This window comes from Poecilia mexicana, unplaced genomic scaffold, assembly GCF_051168715.1.
Source record: "Poecilia mexicana isolate PSO_F unplaced genomic scaffold, ASM5116871v1 scaffold_11, whole genome shotgun sequence".
Classification (NCBI taxonomy): domain Eukaryota; kingdom Metazoa; phylum Chordata; class Actinopteri; order Cyprinodontiformes; family Poeciliidae; genus Poecilia; species Poecilia mexicana.
In genome coordinates, this window is record NW_028263380.1 from 8,991,747 (window position 1) to 9,002,957 (window position 11,211).

Consider the following 11,211-nt stretch of genomic DNA (forward strand, 5'->3'; position numbering starts at 1 on the left):
TATTTCTCTTCTTCCTCAGAGGCCTGCAGTTTAAACAACAGCAAGGTTTATCAGCTGTGCACTTGGACAGAAGAAGCCTGTGGAGATATTTCTTCAGAGAAGTTCAACACTAATCGTGTCCACTTAGAATTTCCTGAAAAGACGGTAACAATACATCTCCTTACGCCGTGTTTTCCCAAATCATGTGTCCCTTTTGTCATTCATTCTTCTGCCTCATGCTCTCCTGCTCTTCTTTGTCGTCTTTACCATCCATATAATTGAAGTGTCACAACTGTAGGCAGTCGGCAAGCGCGGGAAATGTCATCATGCTTCTCAAACTGATAAAGAAAGTAAAATTTAAGCAAGTCTTTTGTCAAAATGGAAGGCAGATCAACCTAATGCTACGTCTTCATCATGCTGGGAATCGGCGAAAATTTATTTGGCCGTTATTTCTCTTCTGATGAATCTTGTACACCTCGTAGAAAAGAAATATGCTTCTCTCAGTGCAGCTATTTTTTTAATATCTGTTAGCACAGGGACAGAGTGTTGCATTTTTACTTTGATTATGCAGTTAATATTGGCAGCTGTCAGCATTTACCATTATTTCTACTCATCATAGTGTGACCACAGAAGGACTCACTGGACACTGAAGCAGCACTGGCAATATTTGTTGTGATGGTAACAAGATATACACTATGTAGTAAAATGAGTTAGCTCTGAGTATAACTGATTCTCTATCCATTGCATTATTATTATTATTTTTTATTATTATTATTAAAATAAGAGTCACTAAAAGGTCTGGAAATTTTTTGCGGTCCCAACCTCCAGAGCTCTTGGATGTTGGTTAAATAGCTGCTTACATTTCAAAGAATGTTTAATGATGCCACATAGGGAAGGATTTGTGAGTGCGCTATAATTAATTTGTGATGTGGGAACTTAAGCATTTGGACACAAGCTCAGAAGATTTGTTTAAGAGCTTAAACAACCCAAATTAACATTGAGCAGTCGCAAATTGTCATTTTGCTTGCAGAGACACATGTGCACACCAACACCGGCACTGAGTTGCTCCTCCGTTTTCTGCTTGCATCTTTGGCCAGAGTTTCTGTGTACATAAAGTAGAAAAAAGGTCAAAGTGACTCTTTACAGTTTAATTATTGGGAAAGATGTGTGAAAGGCGGCAAAATAATTCAATTACTGAGCGCAAACAAAAAGCACACACTCTCAAATACTGTAAATGTGGTTGAAAAATCGATTTTTGTCACCCAAATGATATGAGAACGCAGTATGTCCTGCAGTGACGTGCGGTCAGGGGAGGCAGGTGAGGCAGAGCTGTCATCATGAAAAAATAATACATAATAATAAAACCATTTATATTGCTATTTTCACCCTGTGGTTTGTACTACAAAGTATCTATTTTTTACTTAGCTTAACCAATTCTGATGATTTTTTTTCTTCAAAATCGCTGGATTTTCGCATTTTCCCATTCAAATGCTCAGAAGCGAAGCCGGTGAGGCAGCAGGAAGCTGAGCCTCACCTGGGATTGCGCAACCTCTCACTAACTGCATTGGCTGCCATTCTATGAGAGCATGTTCGTCCTGTCTGTACGCCGGCAATGAAATGGCTAAAAAACATTTAATATATGGACTGATTTTCCATAATCTATCTTATGTATATAATGTACAGTGTTTTTTTGTCACCAACTGTGTGTGTATCGTGTTTTGTGTGAGGAGGAGCGATCGGAAACAGCAGAAAACAGACTCGAGGGGAGGCAGGCAGTTCTCTTGCCTCATGTCAGGGGGCGCTCATGATCCCAGATATTGTGACTCCACAACTGCAGAATAAGACACAGTGAGCTAGCTCACTGTAAAGTACAGTAAAGTACAGCAATATATTTGTTTTCCCCTCTCATCCGACGTCAACATGACTGGGGTGGTGGTCCCCCTGTTCAAAAAGGGGGATCGGAGGGTGTGCTCCAATTACAGGGGAGTCACACTCTTAAGCCTCCCTGGTAAGGTCTATTCAAGGGTCCTGGAGAGGAGGGTCCGTCGGATAGTCGAACCTCGGATTCAGGAAGAGCAGTGTGGTTTTCGTCCTGGTCGTGGAACACTGGACCAGCTCTACACCCTCAGTTCGTCCAACCAGTCTACATGTGTTTTGTGGACTTGGAGAAGGCATTGGACTATATCTCTCGGATGGCCTGGGAACGCCTTGGGATTCCCCCCGAGGAGCTGGAAGAAGTGGCTGGGGAGAGGGAAGTCTGGGCCTCCCTTCTTAAGTTGCTGCCCCCACGACCCGACCCTGGATAAGCGGCAGAAGATGGATGGATGGATGGATGGATGGATGGATGGATGGATGGATGGATGGATGGATGGATGGATGGATGGATGGATGGATGGATGGATGGATGGATGGATGGATGGATAGATGGTTAAATCCTAAAACAGGGTTGTCCAAAGTCGGTCCTCGAGGGCCAGCATCCTGCATGTTTTAGTTCTCTCCCTAGTGGTTGTAGCAACCTCCTCAGCAAGACAGTGTTCTGCTTAGGCCTTCTAATGAGCCATCATTTGATGCAGGTGTGTAAAACCAGGGAGAGAACTAAAACATGCAGGATGCCGGCCCTCGAGGACTGACTTTGGGCACCCCTGTCCTAAAACATTAAGTGGCATTGTTGTCAGTTGCTATGGCAACAAGTTTGTGTGTAGCTTGGCGGATACAGAGCGAGAAAGTGCTGTCCCACTCTTTCCCTTTGCTGTGGCTCATAACACGAAATTAATACCTACATTTCTAAGTTAACGCGGCTATGGATGACATGTAAAAGATTAGTCTTTTTGCCCCCCAGCGTTGTAAGCCTGCGCGAAATTTCTGTACGTCCAATAACATGCATTATGTCTATACAAGTCGTAAGTCAGTCCAGCAATGAATGCCACCGATGTCCTGCTATTTGTCGCACGTGCTAATTAATCAATTCACCTCGTCGAGAGTCAGCACAAAGTGCCAACTCTGTTCAAATCATTATATCTAAAAATATATATTTTTTCAACCATACATAAGAGATATTCATAGATCTTAACCAAGTCTTTAATAACTAAAAAAAACATTCTCTCATCATATAAATGCAATCTAGTTTAGATATGATTCTTGATTGCAGTTATGAGAATCAACTGAATTCAAATCATACACTGTTTCTGCACTTAAACTTAGTTCAACACATGAATATGTTGTGTTTTCTAAAACCATTTCGTTTAATGTAATAGACTTTTTTTTCATATATATTGACTAGGTGTAGTTTTCTCTCCTTAAATGCATAGCATAAATATGCAGTCTTTTATTTTAAAAAAGTAGAAATTGAATAATAATGTCATGAATCTAATAGGAAACACTTTAATTTTGGAGCCAAGATTTAGATAAGAACAACTACAAATAATTGCTTTCCCTAAACATTAATAAAAATAGATCAAAATTAATTACCGGCAGGAGGAGGGGGTGGAGGGGGCGGTTCTGGTTCTTTGTCCCCTCTGATGTCACCCTCATGAATGATGGTTTAAAGAGAAAGCTATGTCCTTTGGCTGCTCAGTTATTTTTGACCAGAAGCTGAATTTCCTCCTCTTCCTGTTGAAAATGAAATTGGGTTAATGCAGTGCATTGTGGGACTAATAGCTGCCATATGAGCCTCCTGTAATCAGTCCCTCATGGCATCATCTGCATTTACTGGATTATTACAACTAATAACTCTAAACATTAAACCTATGATGAGGTAGATTATTAAAAAGTGTAACAAAAGAATACTGACTGAATGGAGGTTTAAATGAATGTCAAATTAAGAGAAAAACAAAAAAGGGAATGCAAAAGGAAAGTGTTTTTATTTTTAAAGAGCCAGAAGCGGCTTTGCAGTGATCTTGGTTTTACAATAACACAATAAATGTTGGGTGTATTTTTGCTTTTTTAATTTTGTTCTGAAATGACCTGGAGTCTCTGTAGAGCTCCACAGTGAGGTCATTATTATTTAAGCAAAGCTAGCACGAACAAATTATTACAAGTAAATGAAAGCCTGCAGTCTGTGAGTGTCCCTTTTGAAAATCTTTCCATGCCCGTAACCTCTGTGTCATCGCTCTGAGCCCCGGATTTCTTTAACAATCTGTTCAGCTAAATAATGCATATTTGATCTTATAAGCTTGTGACTTTCCTGCATAGTAATGCTTTCAAAACACTGGCATGAGTAAAGTGTGTATGACAAGAACTGTGGGCTCTTCGATTTTCGTCCAACCACTGCCTTTGGATTTGCTCCTGATGTTATTGATGAATCATTTAATTCCCTGTCAGGAAAATGTCTTCGTCTGACTCCTTAGAGCATTAAAGGACTAAGACAAGTGTGAAAGTCAGCACTTGCTTTTTTTTAAATACAATTTGCCACTAATCCTTGTATTTCTATAACTGTTTTGTCTTTATTACAATGCACTAATATATTTATTTTATATCCATAGTATTGGATATCGGACAAAAAAAAATAATCTGCTTGACTCAAAATTAGGCAAACAAAATGTCTGCACAGATTCATTTTAATATGAAAAAATTGTGTAAAAAAAAAAAATGAAAGAAAAAGAAGAAAAAGAACTGAGTAAAACCTTGATGCTTTTATAAGGATTAAGAGGGCATAAAGCAGCCAAGGGGTGCTAAAAATGTTCTTGATTAATTGGGCATCAGCTCTAAAAGCAGAAGTTTGGCAGAGGTCAGCATACTCCAAATGTGTGTTAGAGTAATGCCAGAAAGGAAAAGCCATAGCAGTGATTCTGGAGAAGTTACAGCGACTGCCCATCACTGCGTAAAGCATCATTAGGCCATTTCCAAATAATCTGAAATGCATCATTCTTCCCTAAGCAAGGTTAAGCAAGTGGAGAACATTCAAGGCGACTGCCTGTCTTCTCTTTCAGAGCCGATATCCCAGCAGGTTGGTGCAAAGAGCAGCCAGTAAAATCCTGAGGTTATATGCAATAAAACAAAAAATAGTTCGTCAGTTGGTGCTAGCTTGTCTTATCAATTAGTTTTTCTCTTTTCTTTTGTTATTTTTATAGTTTTGTTTTTGTTTCTTTTTTTTTTTTTCCCCATTATCGTCACATCAGCTGCTTTGGAACCTTAGACTGCACCTACCCAGCAAGTGTGGATTCTGCAAACTGAGATCAGATAGAAAGTACACAGGCCAGACTTCTGGAATTGAACCATAGTTTGATTGTATTGCAGATATTGGAAGGTTTCATGTTTTTGTTTTCCTAGACTGGATCCAAAAGGTATGACTTCAAGAAAACAAAATAAATAAAACTATCTCCTGTCGCTGCAGCAATTCTAGAGGTGATCAAGTTTGGAGCTTAAGCAGGTGTTGTTCTACTTATTTTGTAATAATCTTTAAGGGAAACAAATATTGAAAAAACATGAGATTAAACACGCTTGTAGCAAAAAAAAATAAAAATAAAAATGTCAGGTATTTGCTACAGTAAAACAATCAACAAAAAACACATGGAAAATATGTGAAATCAGAGGCAAAAATCACTGGTAAAACAATCATTTTAGCCCCAAATGACATGAAAATTACACAGCTGTTGCAGAGAGAAATAGGGTTGCCACCCGTCCCTTAAAATGCGGAATCGTCCCGTATTTGGCTGTTAAATGTTGTGTCCTGTATTGAACCGATACAGGACGCGATTTGTTCCGTATTTCTATAAATGTCCAATAGACGTGCCTATCACACATATATCAAAAGTAATTGTAACATTAATGACCAAAATAAAACACAGGAAATATTAAGGTCAGCTAAATTATCGTGGTGTGAGCTCAAGGAACCCCAGAACGCTACGGACCGATGCTCTTGTGGTTGCCTAGAGACCGACATTACGCTGCCGCGGTGAGCTGCTATCGACCGCGTTTTTTTAAAACATCCTCAACCCGATTCTCCACCATCCTCGGAACCAAAACCTCTCGTAAAGGTACAGACGTGAGAGGGAAGACTCAAATCCCAGGCTGAATAATGTTAGAGAAGATGAATACAGGCAATTAAAACAAATGTGTTCGTCCTGGCGCAGTGTGCAGTGCTGCATGATGTCAGTTGAGGAACTGAACTGGGTCTTCAGTTCCTCAACTGAAGACCCGGTTAGAACCTAAAGAATCAGACATCAGCATCTCTTTATCGCTGAATCATCTCCTGAGGCTGATATGGTACAGAGCATTTTGCTATGATTGATTAAGTTTCTTATTATGGTTTTAATTGACTGTCATCGTTTGATTATTAGATAATCAGTTACTTGCTTATTTAATGTATAGTTGTATCAGCCAAAATAATACAAATGGCCATTTAAAGAACAAATCACACTAAGAGATTAACAGTAAATACATAAATATTTCTTACTATAAAAAGATTTGTTAGGGCTTTCTGTTTGTTTTATTAAGAAATGTTGACATGTTAATTCAGTGTTCAGTGGTCGTTTAATGTATTACTAATGTCAGACATAGACCTTCTGCCCAGGGACGGTTCTAGATGGGGGCCAGCAGGGGTACAGAAGATATTATGCTAAATAAATGTATTTTGTTAATATTCAGAGGTGGATTTTTTTTTTTAACTTTCACTATTTTATTTTAACAATGAATTAAAAATTATAGTGCTGCACTTTTAGCTGCTGTGTTGAGATAGGATCATACTTTCCATCTGCTAGATCAGGGCTCTGCAACCTGATCCAACCTGTATCTCTGCCTGCTGTTGCAATCGTGACATAGGGCCACCATCTTGCAGTGGTCGCCAGCTTCACTCAACGTTGTACGTTTGAGGCACAATGAAGTGTCAGCGCATTTAATTAATTCTATCTCGCTAAAGACTGACATGCCAATAAAACTTAGCAGAGTGTCCGTCAGTTTCACATGGTTAAAGTCCCCTGCAACCACGTACAAAGCCTCCAGGTGCTTCATCTGCAGTGAGCTAACGGTGTCATACAGCTCCTTTGATGCTTTGTTGCCGTTAGCACCCGGCGGAATGTAAACAATGGTGATGAACACCGCAGTAAACTCCCGAGGCAGATAGTATGGCTGACAGCTTTTAACCAGGCCACAGTTTGTACACCAACCTTCATTCACTTACATACATTGTCCTCCTCCCCTTGTTTTTCCTGACCGTTGGTCGCGGTCTGCTTTGCATAACTGAAGACCGTTGCTCTGGAAGGCTATGTCTGGCATATTGGTGTTAAGTCAGGTTTCCGTTAGGCAAAGAATGGCACAGTTCTTCATCTCTGCAGAAACTCTTAACCTCAGATCTAACAAATCCACTTTCTTTCCCAGTGAGTGGACATTGGTCAGAAAAAGAGTCGGAATCGGTGGCTTCATAGGCATCAGCTGGGTCAACACGCCCACCCGTTTCCCCTTCTTCTGTTTTCAGGCACAGTGTTTCTTTTTGACAGTTGGTCCTCGCACCCTGCTGTCCAGTCCATTGTCCTCAAGAGCCGCTGTCTCCCAAGTGAGGATTTCAGCCTTGGTGATATATTACCAGTTGAACTGTCTCCAATGGCCATCAGCTAAGCAGAGCTGCATTCAGCGGTAAAGTTTGTTTTTATTCAAACTTCAGCAGTTTTCTAGTTGTTCTGCTGAGGTAGTTACATCAATGTGTGACATCACGCAAATTGATGTCACAAAGAGAATTGCTCCACAAGAGTGACATCACAAAGCTGCACGGTCATAACCATTGCAGAAGTAGGAGAGCAAGTACAAGGATTGTCAAACAAACAAATTTGTCCAGACAAGAGGATCAAAAATGAGTGAGAGCAGTAAAGCATCATCTTCTGAGAAAACAGATCAGACCCTAGCGAGAGAGACAGAAAAACTCAAAGGCATCCTGAAAGAAGTGAGCAAGATGTCCATTGAGAGGCAAATGCTGATTAAATCAAATGAGGAGCTCAAGATGAACATAGAACAGACTGAATATGAAAAAGACAAGCTCCTTCAAGAAAAAGACGAGAAAATTAAACATCTGTTTGCAGTAAACAGAACTTTGAATGAGGACAAGACCACCCTGGAGCAGAGACACACCGCCCTGGAGAAGAAAAAGACCGCTCTGAAGCAGAGAAACACCACTCTGGAGCAGAGAAACACTGCCCTGGAGCAGACAAACACCACCCAGGAGCAAATAGACGACACTCTGGAGGAGATTAACGACACCCTGGAGCAGATTAACGACGCCCTGGAGCAGAAAAACTACAACCTGACGCAGAAAAACACCACCCTGAAGCAGGAAAAGACAACTATGGAGTATACACACAACAGACTGAAGCATAGAAACACCAACCTGGAGCAGAGGCTCACCACAGTGGAGCAGAAATACAAGGCCCTGGAAATGGAAAAGACCGCCCTGGAGCAGAGAAACACCGCCCTGAAGCAGACAAACATCACCCAGGAGCAGATAGAAAACACTCTGGGGGAGGTAAACGCCAACCTAGTGCAGATAAACAACTCTCTGGAGCTGAGAATCACTATAGTGGAGCAGGATTACACAATCCTAGAGCAGAGAAACTCCACCCTGGAGAAGAGAAACGCCGCCCTGGGGCAGAGAAACACCACCCTGGAGCAGAAAAACGCCACCCTGGAGCAGAGATACGTCACCCTGAAGCAGAGAAACGCCACCCTGGAGCAGAGAAACGTCGCCCTGGAGCAGAGAAACCCTGTCCTGGAGCAGAGAAACGCCGCCCTAGAGGAGGGAACGACCAAACTGGAGCAGGATATCACCGGACTGGAGGAGGATTATGATGATCTGCTGGAGAAAACCGACATCCTGCTGGAGAAAAACGATATCCTCGGACAGGAAAACAAAATCTTGGAGGAGGAAAACGACGCCCTGAAGGTGAATCACAGCGTCCTGCAGCAGAGAAGTCTCACCTTGGAGCAGAAAAACACCACCTTGGAGCAGCAAAACACTGCCTTGGAGCGTATAAGGACCGAACTGCAGCTTGAAATGGAGCAGCTGAACAATAGGCTGAGGGACATAGAGGAGCAGCAGCACCAGCAGCCATCTGAAGAGGAAACCCATGAAGACAGCCAGTCAGTTACAGACCAGCCACAGGAGCAGCCATCTGAAGAGGAAACCCATGAAGACAGCCAGTCGGTTACAGACCAGCCACAGGAGCAGCCATCTGTATTCAGACGTGTGGTCGGAGGCCTCACCAATACACTTGTGAAAATGTACAAAACAGACACTCTGAGGTATTGGGTTCAACAATGGTACTTCTAAATAAAGAAGTGTTATGAGGGCTCCAAGCTTCATGCTTGATTGTCGGTGGCAGAAAAGCTTGAGGACAGCAGGACTGCGGTGTCAGCGAAGCTTGACACTTGGGGACTGATGGTGGAAGAGCTAATCACTTGAAAGATGTTTGCAGGAGAGCTTGAGGCCCGCAGGACTGCGGTGCTATGAGAACTTGACGCCATCGAACTCAGGTCTCCTTCGTCACCAGAAAATCAGACTCGCTGGTCTCCGAGCTGACCTCCAGGGCTTCGTGTCGAGTCCCGTTGGTCTCCAAGCTGACCTCCAGGGCTTCGTGGCGAGTCCCATTGGTCTCCGGGCTGACCTCCGGGGTTTCGTGGCGAGTCCCATTGGTCTCCTGACTGACCTCCAGGGCTTCGTGGCGAGTCCCATTGGTCTCCTGACTGACCTCCAGGGCTTTGTTGTGGGTCCTATCGGTTTCCCGGCCTGCTTCCAGGGCCTCATAGCAAGGCTCGCTGGTCTCCGAGCTGACGTCCAGGGCTTCGTGTCGAGTCCCGTTGGTCTCCAAGCTGACCTCCAGGGCTTTGTGGTGAGTCCCTTTGGTCTCCGGGCTGACCTCCGGGGTTTCGTGGCGAGTCCCTTTGGTCTCCTGACTGACCTCCAGGGCTTCGTGGCGAGTCCCATTGGTCTCCTGACTGACCTCCAGGGCTTTGTTGTGGGTCCTATCGGTTTCCCGGCCTGCTTCCAGGGCCTCATAGCAAGGCTTGCTGGTCTCCGAGCTGACGTCCAGGGCTTCGTGTCGAGTCTCGTTGGTCTCCAAGCTGACCTCCAGGGCTTTGTGGTGAGTCCCTTTGGTCTCCGGGCTGACCTCCGGGGCTTTGTGGCGAGTCCCATTGGTCTCCGGGCTGACCTCCGGGGCTTTGTGGCGAGTCCTATTGGTCTCCTGACTGACCTCCAGGGCTTTGTTGTGGGTCCTATCGGTTTCCTGGCCTGCTTCCAGGGCCTCATAGCAAGGCTCGCTGGTCTCTGAGCTGACGTCCAGGGCTTCGTGTCGAGTCCCGTTGGTCTCCAAGCTGACCTCCAGGGCTTTGTGGTGAGTCCCTTTGGTCTCTCGGCCGACCTCCACGGCTTCATTGTGGGTCCTGTCGGTTTCCAGGCCTGCCTCCAGGGCTTTATAGCAAGTCACGCTAGTCTCCGGACTGACCTCCAGGGCTTTGTTGTGGGTCTTATCGGTTTCCCGGCCTGCTTTCAGGGCCTCATAGCAAGGATCGCTGGTCTGCGGGCTGACCTCCAGGGCTTCGTGTCGAGTCCCTTTGGTCTCTCGGCTGACCTCCAGGGTTTCGGGTCGAGTCCTATACGTTCCCCGGCCGACCTCCAGGGTTTTGTGGCCAGTCCCTTTGGTCTCTCGGCTGACGTCCAGGGTTTTGGGTCGACTCCTACGTCCCCCGGCCGACCTCCAGGGCTTTGTGGCCAGTCCCTTTGGTTTCTCAGCTGACCTCCAGGGTTTCGTTGCATGTCCCATCAGCCTCTGGAGCCTCTTTGTGGGTCCCATTGGCCTCCCGGTTCCTGCTCTGCCGGTGGCAGCCCTAACCACGTTTGTTTCCAAGAAACTTTGGGAGAGATGTTGGTTTCAGCTTGATGGTTGGTAAAGAATAATTTTGGGAAATGAAATGCTATTTAAATCCACAACTAGTCCTAAAAAACAACTAATCAAAAAATACAATTAAAATGAATATCAATTATTTGCACTTCTGTTTAATACAAAATCAGTCAGTGGCTCCATAAGTCCCTCAGACCTTCAGGGGACCCATAAATGCTGATATTTTAACACAGACCACAGATATATAAATGTAGCATTTGTTTATTGAGATTATCAATGCTGCTAAATTTGGTTTAATGGTTTCAGCATACATAAATTAAACTAACCCTTGTGCGTGCAAGGACTGAGGCAAACGTCTCCACGTTTGCCTCAGTCCAAATGTGGCAAATGATACAAGTTTTATGTGTGT

The 11,211-nt window shown here is 43.9% G+C and overlaps 1 protein-coding gene across 1 annotated transcript; it reads left to right on the forward strand.

Moving 5' to 3' along the window:
* Positions 1 to 7,762: 7,762 nt before the first annotated feature.
* LOC148156399 (uncharacterized) lies at positions 7,763 to 9,232 on the forward strand. The gene is made up of 2 exons (XM_088009904.1): positions 7,763 to 8,778; positions 8,875 to 9,232. Exons 1-2 carry the CDS (start codon positions 7,763 to 7,765, stop codon positions 9,230 to 9,232), a joined length of 1,374 nt encoding a protein of 457 aa, XP_087866030.1.
* The last annotated feature ends 1,979 nt before the right edge of the window (positions 9,233 to 11,211 follow it).

Bases quoted from the DNA above. Each gene is read 5' to 3' on its own strand.
- LOC148156399 (XM_088009904.1), top strand. From the start codon at position 7,763: ATGAGTGAGAGCAGTAAAGCATCATCTTCTGAGAAAACAGATCAGACC. The intron at 8,779-8,874 runs GCTGGAGAAAAA...GCAGCAGAGAAG, and splicing joins CTGGAGAAAACCGACATCCT to TCTCACCTTGGAGCAGAAAA.